At 39.2% G+C, this 22889-nt stretch overlaps 1 protein-coding gene across 1 annotated transcript; it reads right to left on the minus strand.

The window, feature by feature from the left end:
* Positions 1–51: 51 nt before the first annotated feature.
* Positions 52–22689, minus strand: LOC119657021 (protein Skeletor, isoforms B/C). The gene is made up of 10 exons (XM_038063769.1): positions 22283–22689; positions 7604–7674; positions 7400–7548; positions 6872–7219; positions 6393–6810; positions 5520–5655; positions 5149–5439; positions 5004–5092; positions 791–956; positions 52–730 (listed from the first exon to the last, which is right to left on the minus strand). Exons 1-10 carry the CDS (start codon positions 22350–22352, stop codon positions 417–419), a joined length of 2052 nt encoding a protein of 683 aa, XP_037919697.1. The 5' UTR covers positions 22353–22689; the 3' UTR covers positions 52–416.
* Positions 22690–22889: the final 200 nt, after the last annotated feature.

Genomic DNA, 22889 nt, shown 5'->3' on the forward strand with positions numbered 1-22889 from the left:
ATTATTCCTGCGCCATTCAGCAGAGTTGCAACCAAGGAACATATTCTATCGGAAGCTATGCAGATCGTGGAAATGTAAATTGAAATCATGGAAAAATTAAAAATTGTTTGTTATGTTTTATAAAATAAGAAGATACAAGAAATGTTTTTATTTAAATGTACATACCTATATTTACATGATATTATATATCTATGCAATCATGAAAAATTGTCTTTGTTTTATTCATTTCAACAACAATTTAGAGTCGATTCTAACGTCTAGATGTTTCAACATTCGGATGAGAGGTGCATGTCGCAAACAATTTTTAGGAAGCAGCAATAAAAGTAAGTACACTTTTTGCTCTAAACCTTATCATAAAGGAGTAACGAACTCAACGATTTAGTTTCATTATTATCAGCAAATATAATTTAATACACCTAAAAGAGTCTTGAAACTGCAACAGTAAGTGCAGCGATGAATACTAAAAATGAAATCGTGCCTGTTGTACCAGCGCTTGCTCTTCTAACGTAACTGTCAACTATGTGAATTTTCCATCCCATGTTTGCATGGGTGAAACTGTTATAATAAACTATATCAGGCCAAGAAGAGTTGGGTGTAATTTCCAAAATAGCAGGATCGCCTTCGTCGCAATGGAAGCGTAAAGTCTTGTTGAATTTCTTAAATGTTGGGAAATTATCGTCCAGTCGTCGATCGTAGTTTGGAGGGTATCGCCCCAAACACAATGGTCCAGCTGAAATGAAGAGATTTTAATTTTACGTTTGTAAGATCATATATGCAAGCAAAAATTTACCTGCTGTGGGCTTTGGACGTCCACGTCTGGTGAATTCAACTCCAGCCAAAACACGTATCTCGCTTTGCTTAGCATCGGAAAGACGATCGTAGCCTCCTTGAGGTTCATCAGTAATTACTAATGGATGATAGTATTCAGGGGAATGTGGATTGTTTCCTCCGCGTACCTTTAAAAGATTGTGTTTGGTCATTTGTCATTATGGACTGATTAACTTACGGAAAATGCATTGGACTTTTTTAGGACAAAGGATAATAGAGCATGTAAATCACAATTAATATTTATTTTGCAATATGTAATTTTTTGCAAATGTACATATTTTCCGCAAGAATCGTAGCTTGTGACTTGCTTTTGAAGAAGTTTCGCAAATTTCAGTTGTATCGCTTTACATAACCCTCGTTTCCACGTAGTATATAACTCGTGAGTAATCCCTCGTTCTAATTTATACAATATTCTCCACTGGATTTCATACACACCTTTATGTTCATTCTGTTACCATATAATAATCTTCGTATTATCCTAATTGGATATGTATAACCAGAACCTTCAGCTCTTTATTTCTCCCAAACGCAACACTGAAGTCAACATGCAATGAACTCCACAAAGCACTGATGGTACGCAGAAAAGGATTTTAGACAGGTAACAGGTTCCAATTGAAAAATACTACACATGGCAGTTTAAAGGTAGCGATGTTGGCTTCAACTGCTTCCATGATTTTCCGAGAAGCTTGTTCTCTTCCATCATTCTACGCCATGTAGATCGAGGACGATCCACTCGCCGGCATCCTGGAGTAATGGGAGCATTGGCGTGTTGGTGTTGAAATAGCAGCATTTCCAAATTTAGAACAAATCAGGTTGCTCTGAAAATGGCCATTCGTTTTTCCGGAATGCCTATCCTGCGCAAATCATTCCAAATATGCTCCTTTTTAACGTTGTGGAAAGCTTTCTTGAAATTGATGAACAACATCTTTAACATAAGACAGCCAAAAGCACGTAAAGACGTTTCCAATTAACACAGTCAGGACGGGTGCCCTTCCTGGGGAGCTCAACAACTGCCCCTTTCTTTTACCTGATGGACTTGTCAGACTTCCGAGGCTTGCAAATTACTAGAAGTAGCAGCTTTGCAGAAATTATAGGAATTCCAGGAAAAAGTTCCGCATGGAGACGGTCAATCCCGGCGTTAATGGCAAAGATAATTTCATTTCTGGCGGGAGAAGCAGTTAATATCCGCATATTGCGGTGGCTTGTCATATCATATACAAGATATGGAACTTCATCAAATAGATTTCCATCTATGGCAACAGAGGCGTCAAGCAATGCGCTGCAGAATAGACTGACGCGGAATACGCGGAGCCAATCTATCTATTTTTTGGTGGTGAAATTTGACTTTCCAGGAGCCAAGCCACTCGTTTACCAGGAGCGGTAGTAGGCGGTAATAGACATACCCTGTACGCGGTGACCCTACTTTAAAAAAAACGCTACTGATCTAAACTCAAGAGTCGAAAAATACTTACCCAAATCCAGGGTGTCATCACAGTCAATGGTAACTAACATTATTCGAATGGCTTCACCGATACCTGGTCGTTTCAATTACCGTGCTACTGGCACTATGGCACGGCGGACCTCCTGATACTCATATTCGTGGGAATCATATGAGCCCTCTTCCCGTTTTTCTTCAGCCTTTGGCCCGTCCAGACTCGACTTGATCGGTTCCTCAATTTGTCCATGCCAATGGCCTTATCTGAATGCAGTCGCGAGGTTTTCAAATCACATCCAGCATATCGTTATTTCGACCGACTTAGATGTTCAGACCAATCTTGGCAAATGAATTCTCCTTAGCGAGAATTATGTGACCACCTCATCGAGGACGCTGCTTTCGAAACTTTTCCACATCCATCTCGGGTGTCCTCATTTTGAATCCATGAAATCGTGTTACGTCACTAGTACAACGCAATACCGTTGTATCCATTACCGTGGCGTCGTTCATTGCCTTTTATAGTCGGCCAACGCTCAGAACTACAGAGGCGACAGGGCGGACGATACTGCGGGAAATTTTGGATTTGCGACACACAAAGACCACCAGTTGCGGGATGCCATTTCATACAGGTTGACCTAATGCCTGGAAAAATTTCATAACCCAGTTCTCCATTGGTTGATAACATTGATTCGAAATATTTAAATCGCTCAGTTCTGGGCCTGTTTCATCAGAAACTCTGTTTTATTCAGATTCAATCTGAGGTCGCGTTGACGATCACTCTATTTTTGAACAAGTTATTGGAAAACATTATCTACATAAAGTAGTGTATAGGGCGCTGGACGTAGGGTATCCCTTGTGACAGTATCCATAATAAGAACAAAGAAGAGTGGCGAAATTGATGAACACTGACAGAAGCACGAAGCGGTTTTAATATGTCCGTCACACTTCGAATTTTACTTTTCGGATCGTGGCAGAGTAATTTAACCCAGCGCACGAGTTCTTCTAGTATTAGTTGTTGTCGCAGAGAATACCAGATGTGTTATTGTGGCACAAGGTCAAAAGACTTCTTGAGTTCTTAAGAAATGCCAACAAATAAACAGGCCCCTGTAACGCACACAAACTGATCAATCAGGCGAAAGCACAACTTCGTAATATTGAGAACGAGGTGACTACATCCAGAAAGCGGGAAGCTGGAAAGTCAAGCAGTGGAACTAAGCCAACAAGGGTCCTTGTTCAGAAGGCAGAGACCAGCGACAAGACGTCTATGGTCAGGATATCAGAAGGCAGAAAGTAGAAGGGCCTGGAGCTAAAAAAGGCCTTTAAGAGAACTTTAGATAGAGCTAAGTTCAATGATGAAACCGAGATGGGAACAGTAGACATCAGCCCAGCCCCAAGAATGCTCCCAAGAAACCCAAACCCGAACACAAGATGGAAGGAATAACGGATTGGTCAGAGTTTCAGGCATGAGCCAGGAGACCCGCTGTTAGCTAGGTTAGTGAGGACAATTTCGACTTTTAACATGTATATGTCTTTCAGAGTTCCTGGTTGGAGGCTTGCGGCTGTCCAAGTTTCATTAGAAACCGGAAAGAGAACTCGGGAGGCATCGGACTGATAATCTTCAACAGGGGAAAATGGGGATGCACCTCGAAGATACTACTTTGGATATACTCTGTAATGGTAAAGCCGGGAGGAGTTAATCTGAGTAGATAGAGTTGAACTCAGCACAACAGTCAGGAAGTTAGACAAACTTCAAAGACTGGCCGACATGTGTTGTCGATGGTCAACGAAGACATGCCTAACGCCATCCTTAGTGGTCCTTCTGGGATCGACTCTTCTCCATCAGCACATACAGATGCAGGCAAAAAGGGGATGCTTATAAAGTCCGGGAGTACCAGCGAGGCGGGGAGCTACCTAAATCGAAAGAAGATTGATATTCTACTGATACCAAGGGATAATATGATAACAAAATTTAATTTCGATAAGAAATTTGAAACACGTTGAAGCAACAGGAAAGGGAGAGCGCGACAGTGACATACAGCTTAAACCAGCAACTGATTACCTCATAACAGCGGGAGCGAGCGCCAAGGTCATTGATCCAAAGAAAATGCACTTTAAACCAATAAGTATATATGCCATAGATAGATGTGCTTGCTTCAACCTCGAAACGAACTATGGGAGATAAAGCATTACTATTCTAACCGACTGCGAAGCGGCGATTAAGGCACATATGTCCAAACAGGTGAATTCCAATTGGTGTGCCTTAACAGAATGAACATGCTCGGCTTGCTCAATAAAGTGTGTGTGAAAAGGCAGTGAAACAGTGGACTGGGAAGGAAAGAAGTAGGGACGCCGTTGCACTAACCAACTGAATTAAAAAAATGCCAACAAACAGTTTCGTAAAAGTTATACAAAGGGTTTTTGTTAGTGCGCTACGCACTCTAATGAGTCGGTAATATTGTAGACTATTCATGTAAGTATGTATTTGGGTATAGCTTGGGCCTATTTTACGTTTGTATATATGCACACTCATGTCGTATTTGCGATTATACATAAAGGAGCGATTACCGCCTGTAGCCTGTGTAGGCAGCGTCAGATCAGTCGTCTTGTTATTCATATAACACTTTGAATTATCGGTTCATTGTAACAGGTTTTTTTGTTTGCTGTTCATATTCAAAATCCAAAAAACATACTAAAATGTTCGCCAAAATTTTTAAAAAATATCAAAATATGTGCTCATTACCTTGAATGAATATGTAAGACCTCGACGAAGCCACAATTCAGGAATCATTAGCCCATTAATATACCAAGCCAAGCCATTTGAAACGTGTCCTGCAATTTTCAAAAATATTAACAGGATATCTTACATAAATTCATATTTAACGAACCAGTTATTCCTTGGTAGCCTCGTTTACCTCCAGCAGGTCCTAGAACAGCATTAAAACTGCGAATAGCGCGATCAAATATTTGAGATTTATCCCAAACTTCCGGTACTGGCTCTTCACCCATCGTGAAGCTGACACAATCATTTACAGGCTCCGTGGAGTTAAAATTAATTATTACATTTGCTTTCGGGTACAAATCATGATATGCGGGTTCTTTATTAGAATCTAAAGGACCAATTGCCCAGACCATTTGCATCGGATGATCTAGATAAATTACTTTATCACCAGGATCAGCTGCAAGGAAAGTGTTGTAAATAAAATGGAAAATATAGAAAAGGGAAAAGTGCAAAATATTTGTTTTAGATTTCACTTACACGAAATTAAAGTTCGCCTGAATACGAGGGTATTGATTCCATCCTCCCTCGCAAATGTATTCAACTGAAAACTGTCCAGACCACCCAATAGATCATCTCTGCATACACCCTTGCTCTGACCCAGCACTTGGACACACTGAATAATTAATATAGTAAAAATAATTAATAATTTAATATTTAATAATTTAGTTATTTGATAATGAATAATTAATTTAATAATAATTTTCAATTATTCGTCATATATAATTTGTGTGTAATAAAAATGTTGGCTCCTAGTCAGATGCACAAATAAGTTTTGTCGTAGTTATTTGGGGGGAAAAACTAAAACTACTCTACATCAAATAAATTATTACCTTATCTATAGTAATTTTTGATTCAAATTTACTTTCCTATCACACATACGCTATTTCAAGAACCATTTGTTCTATTCTTAAGGGCAACAAAACTAAATACAATAGAAAAATAAAGTAAAGTACAGTAAATCTATAGTTAAACTGGAAAATTTCCTTTTAAATAATTTTAGTTAAAACGAACTATAGAAAACAAAGTTACTACTTTTATAAAACTTAACCTTAACCTTAACTAAAATTTAACCTTAAACAGAATAGTATTCTACTGGTTTTCATTCATCAATAAATGTTAAGTAAGTATTACTATTTGTCCCCCATTCTGGAGGGCTCTACCATTTCAAAAGCTACGAACGCCTGCTTGTTCACTAAGAACTACAAAACTTACTTGTACACCCAATATAAATACTGTTTAAGCAAAAAGGCTCATTATAAATTTTAAACGATTGTGCCTTGTATTCTCAATTTTTCCACTTTTATGTGTGCGAAAATAACTTTTACCATTTTTTATTTGAAGATAACTTACCGGTGCTAAAGATGTAATATTATAATCTGTAGTGAAGCCTCTTCCTCCATGAATATACGCGACCACAACATCTGCACCAATCATTTGAGTGCTGGTTTCTGATCCAGAAATTCCAAACGACATATACTCGTTTTCTCCCACTTGACCAGATAGTTGGAAAGTAATCTGTGGACCAAATACTTCCCAAGATACGAGTAACTTTTTATGTAGCTGTCGGCAATTCGGCAACGATTGCTTCAACGGAAAAACTTTCACCAGTGACGGTGGAACATTCAAACCATCAGAGATCAAGACCGATCCAAAATTCTCTTTCAATTCTAAGTCATAGATGCTGAACCAATCGATATCAAAGATAGTTTTATCTCCCGGCAATTCTAGGGTTATCGTTTCCTTGTCATACTTCCGAATCGAGTCTAAACTGAAATTAGAAGAGAATGATATCAAATTCGTGGGGTGAGTTTTCTAATAAAGTGACTTACTATCCCATCTCATCCGGAATTTTGAATCCTTTACTAGATGGCTGAGGACCAACTCCAGCCCAGAAATATGTCTCTCTACCTAGGCCATCATATGTTAAATCTGGAATTCGTATTGTCTTCGAATCTAATATTTCTATGCTTGAACTAGTAACATTGTGACTTCGTTTCAACAAAGTAGAAATTCTTTGTGCCATTGGCGGTTCAAACTCGTCCGGGATATAAATATCTCCAAAGTTATTTTGACTATTCAGGTCGAAGATTGCAAACCATTTTATCTCTGTTAGTTTCTTATTATCGGGGAGCGTTAATGTGAATTCCCTATTAAAATAACGCTCTAACACATTGGTACTGAAAAAAGAAATAAAAAGGAAATAATAGAAAATAATGTAATTATAGGTTAAAAGGTTTTAAAAAATATTTTGTGGATTTGGAGAAAATAGGTGAAGTGAAAGATATTGATTTGACCTTGCAAACATTTTATATTATTACTAGACAAGTAAAAAATTACGTAAAATACTGAAAACTTACTTTCCATGTTCATCGGGAACGATGAAACCTTGTGGTCCAGGCCTATTAGCAGCACCAGCCCAAAAGAATGTATCCAATCCGTCGCCGTCGTAATTGAAATTTGTTAAGAGCAATGTAAATTCGTTAACTGCATAAATTTCTCCTGATACCTACAATCCAACTTAAATAGAACCATATTTCACATAGTAATTAGATAGAGTTTACCTGATGATGGTACGAATTTAACTTTCCTATATATTTTCCTTGGTAAGGACCTTCTTCATCACGTGCACATTCTGAAATTTGAAAGAGAAAATTTCATTTTGTTTTTAGAATAATAGCATTTACTATATGACAATATTATATCATATATGGTATATATTCTTATATATAATGGTTTATTTTATAATAATAGCAGGATTGCTACAGAGGGATCGAATTTTCTCCACACAGGAGATCGGCGAGAACTTGAAGCGAATCGACGCTGTGACTGATCACAGTCCAAGACCGGATAACTAACTCCAACAATAGCCATCAATTACTCCCTTATCGAACTAGCAGTAGGTCAAATATGTTACCTTAATTTGCGGTGCGAATTGCAGAAAGCTGCAGCTGCATTGGGTTCGTTCAAGCACACGTACAGTGCTCTTCCCAAGGATGCTTTGGGGGCCATCAAGCTTATCTATGAAGCCTGTCTGAGCGAAGATGCCCTCCTGAAGCGATGTGTCGGAGGTTTTACGCAGGACAACAATGAGAGTTCGAACGAATTGATTTCGAAAATCTCTCCAAAACACTTGAATGGAGTCTTTGTCATCGTTGAGATTGCAGCCTATGTGACAGCCTGTGTCTTCAATAAAGGTCCTTTGCTTTACTAAGCCACACTTGTTTCGTGACATCTGCCGTGGGCGGACGCACTTCGTGTTTGTATCGGCAGTGCTGTTTAGTTTGCAGTTAAATCTCTTTTTGCCCATCCGCGTGGATGTAATAAACCGTGTTTCTTTTTGTTTTGATCTTTTGGCTGTGAATCTGTTCCTGCTAAAAAAAGGTGAATGCTTAAGTTTTATTTCTGCTCTTAAATCCAATCAAACCTTGTAAGTAGAAATCTGTTTCTGTATTCTTTGGTATGTGTTTTCCCAGGCATTTCTGCCTCAGCCAAGATAGGCCATGGAGGTTAGGGAATGTGAACCCCCGGACAAGGGGAAAATTAATTTAGACCGGTCCGTCTCCCAAATGTCAACATCTCCTCAGACACCTATAGGGCCATAGTTCAAAAACCTAACAGAAATCGAGAGAAGGGCTTCGAGGAGCCTGTCAAGATCCCCAATTCAATCTCCCACGATTAAACAGCAAAAGGTTTCTGGAATTCTACCAGCCACGGTTCAACTCAAAGCTTTCCCTGAGGTTACCCAGTCTCAGGACCTAAGTAAAACCTTTTCTTCAATAGAGAAGCAAAATATAGTTCCTATGGAGCAAACAACCCCAGTGTACAAATACGGCGAGAACGCTCAATGTAAAGCGTACATAGTATGTGTTGAGAGAAGCAACCCCACGACATACATAGACAAAATCAATGGACAAGAAAGAATTGAGGCTTTCAAGCCCCTCAATTTCCATAAACTTACGAGGCGTCTTAATCTCAATGACCAGGTAATTATGGTCAAGGAAGATGGGCCAACGAGGATAAAAGTTTATTGTAGGTCAGCGTCCAGTGCGAACAACATGGTATCCGAAAGATTTCCAAGCATAGATTTCCTTAAAAGACACCCATAGATTTGGGATTATTAAAGGTATCCCCATGGATTTCTCAGAAGATGAAATACTACCGATTAAAGTGGCGAAAATGCAAAGGCTGAATTTCAGATCTAAGGAAAACAAAAATGTCTTCCTTCCATCTTGAACAGTCAAACTAATCTTCGTAAGGTCTGAGATCCCCCAAACATAACTCAATCGGTAGCGTGAGGGTAGAGGTTGACCATTACTTGAACAGACCAAGACAATAGATTGGGCCACATTGCCCGAACTGTAAAGCGAAATCGAGATTTAAAGTGCAGTGGTCCTAAAGATCAGCGTAATGGCAACTCTTGCTAGACCACGACGCCAGGGACAAAATTGCACCATCTGGATCGAACATTTGACGATCATCAAGACGGCAGCAATAAAAAATATCTCCATGTGGGAAGCTACCAGAGAAGTAAAAAATTATTATGATTCATTGGACTGCGATGTTGACTGTGACGTTGCCTTCCCTCCGCTGGAGAAAAGAGCAAGTCCGAACAACTGGACGAGGAATCCTCAAGATGAGTTCAACAGAACCATCAGACGGAGTAAAAAATTCAATTCTGCAGTTAAATCAAATCCACGCCCAAACACCAGAACACCCTTTCCCAAAGGTGGCTATCAAGAACCACCTACGCCAAACCATCCTGTTTTCGAACACCCAACCTACACGGCTGTATCCGAGTATCAAAAAGTGTTGTTGCAAATTCTCAAACTCATGAACAGCATCTCCTCAAAGATAAAGATTCATCTTTGACAGAAAACATACAGAAAATCAAACAAGTCGGGAAACCGGAAGCTAGACGCTTCAGGTATGAAAGGTTTTGTGTATTTCTTTTATAAAGAGATTTGGGTGTGCATTTGTCCCATTAGCATGTAGCACGTAAAATATGCATATATTATGTGAAAATAGCCACTTTCAAGTGATATTGACATTCATAGTCTCGAATTTTCAGAGAAGCGCAGCTTTGACCTAGTATTACTTGGTTAGTAATAGTGCGATTTTCGCCAAATTTGGCAGGATCATGCTCTATGCTGTACCCTATATTCCTGCAAAATTTTGTGGTTCTAGAGTGAACTGAAGGGGGGGGGGGTTTTCCTGCCAATTACTAAAAATTATGGTAATGTACTATTATTAACTTTATTTGAACAGGTATCGGTATGGAGGGTATTTTGGAGCCTAGGCACCATATAGTGACAGCCCCCTGATTTTTTTCAGATTTTTCGGTTGAGTAGTTTCTGAGAATGGGTTCGTTAAAAAAATTACCACTTTCAACCCCCCGCACCCCCACCTTTTCAACAAATGTCAAAACTAAGACATGACATGACTATATTTGATGAAAAAAAATGTACACCCTCCCTTTGCATGTATGGGGACCCCCCCCCTTAAATTCGACGTAAAAGGATGTAACTCACTATATGCGTGAGCGTTCACAGTTCCCACCTTTCTACCAAATTTGGTGCCAATCGCTACAATCGTCTCCGAGAAAAATGCGTGTGACGGACAGACAGACAGACAGACAGACAGTAAACCGATTTTAATAAGGTTTTGTTTTACAAACAAAACCTTAAAAAACAGACTGACAAACTCAACATCACGAGCGACTTAACATTCGTAGAAATTGCAAATGGTCAACATCCTACAATATAATATTCAAAACCTAGCTAACAATTAGTCTGAAATAGAATACTTTGCAAATGCCCATGGCTATGACATACTACCCCTACAGGATTTTTTATCTTTTAACTCGTCTCGTTACCTAAAAGGTTTCAACCTTATGTACAAATTCAAATGGCTATGGTGAAGTTGCCCTTGCGTTTCGAAAAGGCATAAATGCAAGGACATCGTTACCGCTAAGACCCTGAACCTTAGTCCAAACATCACCATTACTACTTTCAAAGTAGAACTGGACAAATTATTTCAATTTCTTAGCAATGCTCCAAACACAATAATAGCAGGCGATCTAAATGCCAGGTCATTTATACTCGGGGATTCCATAGCGAATAGTAAAGGGAGGCATCTCTCAAACACCATATGTAGATCAGACTTTAGAGCACTCAACAACGGTTCACCAACCTTTGTGGACCAGTTAATAATGGCAAAACAAGAGAATCTACCTCAGATGTCACCCTCACTAATTCGAACACTATATCCTGGTCCTGGACCGCGCCGGTACAACCGATTTCTAAGAGCAGGCATAAACCAATAGCCATTCACAGTAACACCATTGTAATTTAACAGAAATACAAAATAGGCCTCTATGTAGTCCATCCCTCCCACGGAGAATTTGAATGGTTTGGCATCGGAAATCCAAAGTAAAATTAAAGAGTCGACATTCAAAATCCGCAAGGGCACCACCCACAAACCATGGTGGAACAGCGATCTGAAAACATTCTTTGTAGAAAAAAGGCAAGCTCTGAGAGCCTATCACAGTAATGCCAATCATATCAACTTCATGTCTTTCTCTGTTGCAAACAAGAAATGGTTACAAGCGGTGAAGGCGGCTAAGAAAAAAGCCTGGGACGAGATTTGGGAAGCACTCAGTGTTGAAAAAGACACTAAGGTAGTCTGGAAAAGCATAAAAAGTGTTAAAAATGTTTAAGAGGAAGAAACCAATTTCTCTACTGGGCATTCTTGGGACCCTCCTTATAAAAATAGTATCAAATTGTTCAGAGCGCTAATATGACCCATCCTAGACTACGCCGCCGCCACATCTGTAATACCACCCAAATACCTAAACAACAAAATCACCTAAATAGCTGCAACGCATTGTTTCCCAACACGCGAGTGAAAGAGTCAATTTTTTAACTCGAGAGATGGCTGAGCAAGTTTGAATCTGGTCCGGAATGGGGAAAAAAAATATCTATACAAACCTTGCCAGACTCTACATAAACGAAAACTATTTTAAGTTTCGGGATAGATTCTCTAAAACTACTTCGGGAGTAGCGATGGGGAACCCCTTTTCGCCGTTACTCACTAAAAGGTTTATGTCATCAATCGGTTTAGGTATGTAGACGACGTATTTGCGATTGTTAGAAGAGATGATATCGACATGATCATCCCCTCTATAAACAAGATTCATCATAAAATCGAGTGTACACTAGAGGTAGAAAAGGATGGGGCTCTACACTTCCTAGATCGAAATATCGTCAACTCTTAAGTTCGAGATATACAGTAAACCTACAGCAACGCAGAAAACGATACCAACAACTGCACATCATACATTTTTCCAAAAAATGGCTGCCTATAATTGCATGATTCACCGACTGATCATATATCCTCTTTGAGAATGCAGTTTCAATAAGGAATGACAGCATATTATTGACACCGCTATTAAAAATGGGTATAATCCTCAGCTATTCAGAAACTGATCGGGAGGAAAATCAAGCAACACAATAGGCATGCCTATTCAACACTATTTTCGCAGCAGAAGGAGGCCACCACCAGACGGATAAGTATCCCGTATTCCTACCTATTTAACATCAGGAATTAGATAAAAAAGTTTCAAGTGGAAGTTAAGCTCCTTTTCGCGAAATTCTCAATATTAGCGGAGATACAAGCGTTTAAAGTTTTTCAAAATATTCCCCCAATTTCCGTCCATTTTCCCGCATCCCAGACCCCCCAACCTATATAGACTCTCCTCTATACAAGTTATCACGAATTAAGCTCCTTTCAGCGAAATTCTCAATATTAACGGAGATACGAGCGTTTAAAATTTCTCAAAAGATTCCGAAATTCTCAATATTACCGGAGATACGAGCGTTTAAAGCGTTTTTTGGACAGTGTGGAGAAACTGGTAGCGCGAGTAATCTACAATAGATCGGCAGTATGGGTTCCGTAAAACCAGATGAACCATTGATGCCATTAAAATAGTTACTGGCTTGGCCAAAGATGCAATCCACGCCTTTTTTGCAGCTATTGTCAACAGCTATTTACAAGAACGGAGGCTTTGGCAAGACACTGATGACGAACCTCAGAAGGACGTTGTCTCTGCGGGTATCTCACAGCGCTCCTTACTGGGTCTACAGCTGTGGAACATCATAATTATCTAATTATATGCAATTAATCATAATCTTCCCCTTCCGGACGAAGGCACGGTGGTGGGTTACCCAGCCAATATGGCTTATGTTTTAGCAGTGTTATAAAAATAAACTATTAAACCTGGTCACTTGGAATTTTACACACTTCTTTATTTAGTTCTTTAAATTAAAATTAAAAAGTTTAAAGTAACTAAAAATTAAAAAAAAAAACGGCCACCACAGTGTGCAGGTGATGCAACCTAAGAATATAAGGAGAGCGAATCCCATGGGTTAGTACCCAGACTTTCCAAGTGATTTGGTACCAAATTCAACAAAAATATTTCTTTAGTTCTGATGAAAATCTACTGTACGCATCTAAAATCGGACAAAATTTTTAATTTCAGCAGTTTGACAAATTTTTGAAGATAGAGTAATCCATAATATGTTTTGGGAAAAAACTTTTATTACTGACCACATGCGCTTGGAAATATGTTTATAGAATTAAAACGAAAATAGATATAAATACAACATTTCACATTGTTATTCTTGAACGTATTATCTATCAAAGTATGTAAAAAAAGTAAAATCGAGAAAAAAAATTAATTTAATACTAAAAAATTTAATTTTAACCTGAAATAACCTTGTAAGGGGGCAGTGGCATCTTCTTTTTTCAAAATTCGATTTTCTTAAAACGAATATGGAGGTTTCGGTGTGCACGCAATGATATGAACAGCATTAAATGGCTTTGAAAGCCGAGACAGATTGATAGACAAAGATATACGAACATATTCACAATAATTATTATATAATTTAAAGGAAGAACCACAGAAAGTGCTTGGAATCATTCGACAATCATGAATTCAACTCATCAACTCGAAGTCAAATACTCTGGAAAATCTTCTTGGAGTACAAGCAATATGTGTGCGTTTTTTTACTTTGACTCAACATCAAGCCTACGATTCCGATAAATTAATTTCATTTGCCAGATTTATATTTTCTTCTACATTTAATTATATTTAATATCAATAGCATAACAAAGCAATGTTCCCATTCAATTTGTTTGCATTTGCTTTCATATCAGAACCCTCCGAATTAATTTTTTTAGGCACGCCTTTTCATAGCTAAAGAGGCAACAAATATTTTTGCCTTTTAGTGGGTTTCTCTAAATTTAATTAAAAACAGATTTGGTAAGTTAATCAAGCACCTCAAAAGATGCTTATATGCAAAAATTATTTTCATTTTATCTACATTTCTTTAAATTATTCCAAAAAAGATGGATTTTTGCTTTTTCATAGTCATTCAGAGTCAAAAGCATATTAAAGAGCAAAAAAAACGATTTTATTTTATTTTTTTGTAGGTGCAATATGAACTGAGTTATAGCTCGTCAAACATAAATTCGTAATGTAAATTTTAAGGTCAAATATTACAAAACCAGTAACCTCTAGTGGAAAGTGGTCTAAAGTTTCTTTAAAATGTTTGAGACCCTTAAAACAGGGTATAATAGAAATCAGTGGGATAATTAATAACGGAGCTATGATCAAAACAATGTAATTACCACAATTTTTGATATAAAAATCAATATATACAGAACGTGGTTTTCTCACTTACATTGAAAATATACCGAATCCCTTGAGAATCTACTATATTTAACCACTTGCAATAAATTCAAAAAATTTGGTAGATATACAGTGCGTGGTTTCTGAAAAAGTGTGATTTACCCAAACAACTTTTATTTTTAATTTTTAAAGGAAGGAATCATTTTTTCTAAATATTTCAACAAATAAAGAAACGTAGTGGAAAAATACTTAAGTGGTTTTATTCTCGCCAAAATATTAAGTAATCAGTTTTCACACTGGTCTTTCTTTTTTCAGATATTTCAAAATAAAAAAAAAAATTGGAGAAAAATATTTTTTTTTCATTTACACAAACCATTGGTCATAGTGTGTCTGATACTTCGAACACCTTTTTTTCGAGATCACGTTTGCGAAATTGGCGAGAAATGAGAACTCGACGAGTTTTCATCCGATCGACGTGAAAATTCAATTGTGACTTCTTCATTATCATTCATATGATCATTATCACTACCATTGATTATCTAGTGAAGTACATAGGATTTTAACAACTGGTGAAATGAATTTTCTTTAATAATTATTAAAGATTTAAAAATTTTCTTGTCAATTTTTTTTTTTTCGTGGAAAAAGCGATTTATTTCTCGGGAGGAGGATGTTTGCAGTAAATTTACAAAATATAATAATATACTATTATAGTAGAATGCCAATAATTCGTATGGTTAAAGGATTGACAATTTGGTAAAAAATATCAGGATTACCAATTATCGGGAATGCAAAGTAAGGAAAATTAAAAATTAATTAAATAAGACTGGCAAATTTGTACGAATTAGCCGGAAATACGAACAATCGATGTACGAAACCTCGGGATTCCACTGTTGTAACTTTATTTGAATAGAAATCATAATGAAGAGAATTTCGGGGCCCAGATGCATGGACCACCATACTTTTTTCAGATTTTTTGGTAGGGTAGTTTCTAAGAGTGGATCCCTGAATTAATTAACTCTTTTCGGAACCCGAACTCCTCCCCTTTTTTTGTGTCAAAATTAATGCTTCGGTAATTACTAACGAAGATTTTTAATTTGATACCCCGTGTCTATATATGAAAAAAAAATTGCAGCTATCTTTTAGGTATTCCAAAAGTTCAATGTGCTGCAGTGTAATTCCCCGCATATGTGAGAGTTCATAGTTCCATCCTTTTACCGAATTTCGTGTCAATAAGTGTAACCGTTTCAAAGAAAACTGCATGTGCCAGGCGACAGACGGACAGGCAAGCATACAGAACGTAGAAATGCCGTTTTGTATGTCTGTTTTTCTGGTGGGGGTCATTCAGAAAGTTCCAACGTGCTCCACTGAAACATTTACGACGTGAATTGATAGACCAGTAGCAAAGAGTAGCTTTTTACTGATGAAGGGGAGTAAGTTGCTCCCGAAATATATATCTACATTGTAAAATAAAAATTGTATTTTGGAGTAAGCTACTGGTCTATCAATTTTAGGCTTGACTACAAATATAAGACAATATCTAACCTTCAAAGAGAGGATTTTCCCGAAAAAGTGGGGCCAACAGAAGCTTGTGCTAATCCCGAAGCCAAATAAGCCTTGCGCTCTCCTTCATGTTATAGGTCTATATGCCTATTTAAGGGGATCGGTAAACTTTTCGAACGGGTCATTTTTAATAGGCTTGTATCCATCTCAAAAAGGCAAAAAGGGAGAGTGGTCTTCGGATATGAAGTTAGGATTCCGAAAGGCAAAATTTACTGTTAATTTGATTAGTACGGGGAAGAAAATGAAAAACCGAGGTAATTATGGTCATCAAGCAAACGAAGCGAACATCGATCAAGATTAGGGTGGCCTAACCCACTATACATTCGTAACCAGCGGCTCTTTCACGGACTTATACTTCAGGTTATAAATATCGACTCTGGAAGCCAGTGAAGAGGATGCATAGCGCACGCACTTTCATCTGAAGTATAGATGAGGGGCAACAGTTCAAAAAAGAATTTGCAGCATTAAAAAGCGGCCACGGCACTAATCAATCGTCGAATCGATTGCGGCAAGACATTCACATTTATAACCATAGGTGGTTTGTAGGGAAGTTAGGGGCCTAAATTTTCAACATCCTGACTTATTGAATGCCAACAAAAGCGCTAGACATTGTTCCCGCAAAGCACCTTCAAATACCTATAATATATCGACATCACAACCGCCGAATAGTGTAAATTTTTTTGGTGTTCTCATTATTTCCCCTATAACGAGGATGAAGTTCCCAGTGAAGCATTTATAAAAGCTATTTAATATGCCAAGAGTGAAGGCATGTGACGTATGTGGTGTTATTGCTCATTATATTTGTCAAGGAAGTTCCAACATTAATAGAAGACAGAATAGGAACAGAAGTAAAGATCCTCAACCTGGGCAATGTATCTTTTTTCATCAATACAGTCAATATAATAACAAATGGGTGCACTCAAATCACGTCACCCCGCCAAAATGGGATCCCCTGGCAAGCGATCCTTGTAGGAAAGTGGCAGATATGGTGTGATATCATACTTTTGGACCAAAGACGCATTGATTTCATAATGGGTATAAATTCATCTCCAATCGCTCCATATATATTGGGCCATATAAAAACTAAGGCTGAGCGCAGAATCCATAATGCCTGGGGGCCGCACCAAAGCTTCCGAAAAAGGCGGCGGCATCAACAACACCATGCCGCATTGCAGGCAACAGTTTCAATACTCGCCGAAGCACTCTTCTCCACCGTCCAGCGAAGGTTTCCGCTGAGGTTCAGGACGAATTCCAAAGAGCGTGTATAGAATTCTCGGAAATGGACCCTTTGCTTAGAGCAGGTGTTCCCAGGTTCTATACATCTCCGGAAACTCCGAGAATTCCATCTCAAATCAATGATGAGATTGCTGTGTGTCGATATGTTGCTGCTGTAACTATAATCACTTGTGTATTGTGCTGCAATTACGGCTTGTCAGATTGCACGGTCAGAAGATTCGCTTTCATGTTATTAGTTTGAGTGACCGAAGAGATCCACCATGGAAAATTCGTCTGGAACGTCTTCGGGACTCATTAAGGCAGGACATTGCTAGGCTAGGTTTTCAGGAACTGTGATATCCCCAGTGAAACACCCGTAGTTAAAATTCTGGACACACTAAAGCAGAAACTTTCTGTCGTATGGCGAAAGTCATTCCAGACCTGTCCAGAATACAACGTACCCGAAGAACCAACGGAGTTTGTTTCAGATCACTCAACGAATACCAACAGGGCGTCCGGACAGTACAGTTTTCGGTGATGGAAGCGAAAGAATTTATGGGTGGACTTTGGGAGTTACCCGCCCAGCATGATTACCTACCTTATCTCTAAGAAGGACACGGTGCAGGACCTGCAGACAGAATGCCGATTACTTGCTTGCCTACACAAATTCAACTAGAGTTCAAAGAAACCTCTTCAGTTGCTATGTCGATTATGCCAAGACTTTCAACAGCGTCCCCAATACCTGGCTGATCGATGTTCTACATCTGTATCGCATTGATCCGAAACTAATATAGTTTTTGGCGACAGTCATGGAAGGGTGGCACACCACCTTATCAGTGCCTTCATCTCAGGGTACAAATATTTCAGAGTCTGTCCATATACGGAGAGGCATCTTTCAGGACAATTCGTTGAGTCCCCTTTGGTTTTGCATGGCACTGAACTCCCTTTCATGGCTTCTGAATGATGCTAGAGGGCATGGTTTTGCAATAATGTGTAGCATACGTAATAGGTGCGAACTGACACATTTGATGTACTTAGATGACATCAAGTTGTATGCTGGTACTGACGACCATCTTAGAAATCTATTGCGAATTGTAGAAATGTTCAACCTTGATATTCGAATGGAGTTTGGAATAGACAAGGGTCGAATTCAAGTCATCCGCAGAGGTCATCTGGATCCTTATGCTAGGCATAGCATTGGTGACCTTCACATCGAAGCTATGACCGAGACAGGCTTCTACAAGTATCTAGAAATTCTGCAAGGAACTCATGCTCTAGTTGGTAATATGGAGGATGCTCTGCTGTCCGAATTCTTGCGACATGTGAAGCTGGTGCTGAGATCGCATCTCTCGGGTAGGGATATGGTAAGCGCATTGAATGTATACGCTATCCCTTCACTGGCTTATGTATTCGGAATATTGCCGTGGACGAAGACCGATCTGGAAAACGTCCAGCGGCGGATACAGACTACTATGTCCAAATTCCAAATGCATCATCCAAACTCTGCCGTGGGGCGAATGAACCCGCCTCGTGGCATCGGAGGTAGGGGTGTGATTGACGTGGCGGCACAACATCACCGCCAAGTCGACTCGCTGCGCGCTTATTTTTACAGCATAGAGCAACAGAGCATGCGGCTGTCTGTAAGGCAGACTGTGGGCTGGCTCCACTTAACTTGAAGAATTGATTTTTCAATCCTCTGAGTGGGGTGAGTTCGGACCAAGAGCGGACCGATGAATGGAAGTCGAAGGCAATGCACGGTAAACACGTAAATTATCTTTGGCAGCCATTTGCCGATTTGAATTTACCAATTAGATGATTGTGTACTGGGGAGCTCATTGCTGAGACGGAGGAATTTATGTGTGCCATTTAGGACGACGTGGACGCCACTCGAGCTTATAAAAAGCTCATCTTGAAAGAGCGGATGGAGAACGACAATGCTGTATGTAAGATGATTCATCAAAAACTTGCAAACAAGCATGGGCTGATCACGGGAATGTCTGGTTTACCAATATGCGCCGCAAGCAGTACTTGATAGTTCTGCTTACAGCATGTATTGGGACTGGCAAGTTTTAACTGACCGCCACATTCAGCACAACAAACCTGGCGTATATGACTTTTTTTAAACCTGGCGTATTGTTAGTTGACTAGACAGGTCGCTCCGCGTATAGTATTGATGTTGCTATTCCGCATAATAGCAGCATTGAACGGAAATAGGTAGAGAAGAAGGTGAACTATGAGCCACTGACTTGAGAAATCATAGAAATTTTGCGTCTGGAGCGGGTGGTTGTGGTTCCCATAATATTGTCAGCTACAGCAATTGTACCTAAATCCATCACGGCTTCCCTTGATGTCCTGGGACTCTCACACAGTCTGGTTCAAACCATGCAGAAGTACACCATTCTGCATACGTGCTCGATGTTGCGGAGAGTTCTTAACGGATTCTCCCACTAACCTACCACCGGCCATCACCACCAACGCCCCTTTAGTTTTTAAGTAGGTAAGATCATCCGAGCCTGCTTGGCACTTCGTGCTAGTATTAAGTAAAATCCGGCATCTACTGAGATTGTAACAACTCGGAATAATCCATATTGGATCAGGGCCTTGAAATGTGTTAGAGCACTTCATTCAAGACCGCAATGGTACACTACAGTAAAATGTAGGAGGCAATGTGGTCAGCATTGCACTCGTCCGAAATTATTACCTTGATTTGATTTAGGTACTCATTCACAGCTTAGTCGATTGGCATCCGACGTCAAATCATGATTGAAATGCCACTGCCAACAGTGAGATTTTAACCGCGACCTTCCGTACGGCAGCCTGCTGCTCTAATCACTCAGCTATCCGGACGCGGAATTGGTATCATTGGCGCGTGAAAGGACGACCAATTGTATTGTCCTGCGTCTATTTGGAAATCACTGGACAAATATCATTTAGCTCTAATGCTTATCATGCCTATGATCATATGATTTCCAGATTTAGTTTTGAGAAGACGTACTCGATCTTGATTACCAAAAGAAAAGGATGATCGTTAAATAACTACAGAGCTTTTGGGTTGCCAACATTATAATCTTCATAAAAAGGACAGCCTTGCAAAGCGAGTCGGGCTAAGGAATGTTTTCGCGGCTATATAATCGGTCCGGCCCATATAAAGGCCATTCTCTAGGCGGAGATATACGCAATGTTTCTAACTGTAAAAGAACTTTTGGAACAAAACTGGCGGGACCGAATCAGTTGAATCTGCTCCTATAATGAAGGATCAGCACAAAATTACAATACCATATCAAGCTGGTTGGCATGGAGCTACCAATAACGTAATGTGCATATCAGCATACTTGAACATCACAGAGTAGCCAATATGAGGAAAAGGATGTCTCTGCAGTTAGTATGTAGCTGCACCGCCTCTTCACCCCTTAGATGAAGATTTCTTGAGGTTTTCTTCAGGGAAGAATTTGCGCTATCTCAGTTTCTGGGAGACGTTTTCAATTTCGCATAAGACTACTAACGTCGTAGACAGGGGACAATTTGCATAGGCGTTTCAGGAAATAATACAATGGGTTTTATGTTGAAGCCACACCCAGCTTCTGCTAATGAAAAGGAAACATTAAATAATAAAGTCTTCCGTTTCTCCATGTATTGTAATGAAACCTTTCAGAACTCAATTCATCCTCACGGACCAATCAACATGCATTTCCAGTTGCAACAGGCATTCATACCCGGAAGTTGTATCTGACCACTCGATATTTCACAGTGAACCTGGCATGCTTAATCGACATGATAAGAATCCACGCGTGCAATGCAGTTAACCTCCACAGTAGTAATATTGAAAGGAATTACGCAGAAGACCAGATAAATTGCTGACTTGGAGGTTGTTTTGATGCCTCACAATATTATCCGTTAGTGGTAATAGGTTATTCGTGTGCATACTTGAAGAAAATAAACCAAAAATGCTAACATTTTAAGCTCCAAATCGACAATTTCAAGATTACGTTACGGGAGAGAACAATATCCTTAACAATTGGAAAACATTGAAGCTCATTTGGACTACGAACCATAAAATAAAACGAAGAGTTGCATTATGCCAACTCGAGCAACTTTGTGCTGACTTGGTTCCACACATTGAAAACAACAATCAAGTATAAACCCTACACCAACAATAAACAATCGAGTTACTTAAATATTTGCAAGCAAACCCGCCATAGATCGAGTTTTTGTTGAAAAAGATAGTTTAATGCCCTCTTTGAAAGTGTTTTCTGATCTGTCCACCCTCTCATTTCACAGTTCTATCTGCGTTTCGCCAAACCAGATGTCCTTCAACATTGCGCCGTAATAAAGTGACTAACTGTAAACCAGTTTTGTTCATGCTCATGCCATTCTTTTGCGATAAATAGTTGCCAAGTTAATATATTTTCCAGTGCACGTATACTAGCGGACAAGCCCCAGCGAAAATATGTATCTAATTTTAGCCCCAAGCCAACCAGCTTATTTGCGCTGAGCCACTGTCGAATGGTCACTCCATCATGGATCAATATGACAATGCCGAAAAATCAGTAAAATTGTTGTTGACGATTAGTCGATCGTGAAAGAAACACATTCACTGGATGGAAGCTAGCCGTCAATGACGTCGACATCGATTTAGCGAAATTTCTCTTCGGTTTAACCTCAATGCATTTAACATTTCAAAGGCCATCGAGTTGAAAACGTACAGATTTCCGCAAAGTTACAGAAGAGTTTTGGTGGAAAAGACATCCACGATTTGCATGCAATTAGTGTGAATTACCTGCGAGAAAGAGTAAATTTTCCAAACAAATCAGGAACGCAAGAAGTTGCTTTAATCTTATCTTCGCCATAACGACTGCATTAATTTTTGTGCACTTGGGGGCACAGCTGTATCACTACTATCTAGAGATCAATATCACTTCACTATCACTGATCATATCTTTTCATATCTTCCATGGAACCTGCAATCTAATTTTACACTTTCTTCATTCCATAGAAATTAAAATGCACTGAACACGAACATATTTCACTTTCACAAAAATTCGGTGACTACGAGCTCGACGGAGAAAAAAAGGTAACCGAGCGAATCTTGAGACGACGAAAGACTGAGACATGCCAAGAAAATATGACCAAACGGTAAAGGTGGGCCGAATGGAACTCAGACGGGTAGACTATGAGCTAACTGAGAGTGCGGCCAGGCGACCATCACTCTTTGTTACTACCTTCCAAGACCATAGCGCAACAAACTCAATAATTCCAGAGAAGGTTTCTGCATATATCTACGTTTTGTCTATACGTTCAAAAGTTGGGAACTAGAATAAATGGTCTGCCGTGTTGTGGGAGTATCTCTTTACCTATCTAAAGAGAATACCATCTTCTATGGAGAT

Source organism: Hermetia illucens, chromosome 5 (assembly GCF_905115235.1).
Source record: "Hermetia illucens chromosome 5, iHerIll2.2.curated.20191125, whole genome shotgun sequence".
NCBI lineage: Eukaryota > Metazoa > Arthropoda > Insecta > Diptera > Stratiomyidae > Hermetia > Hermetia illucens.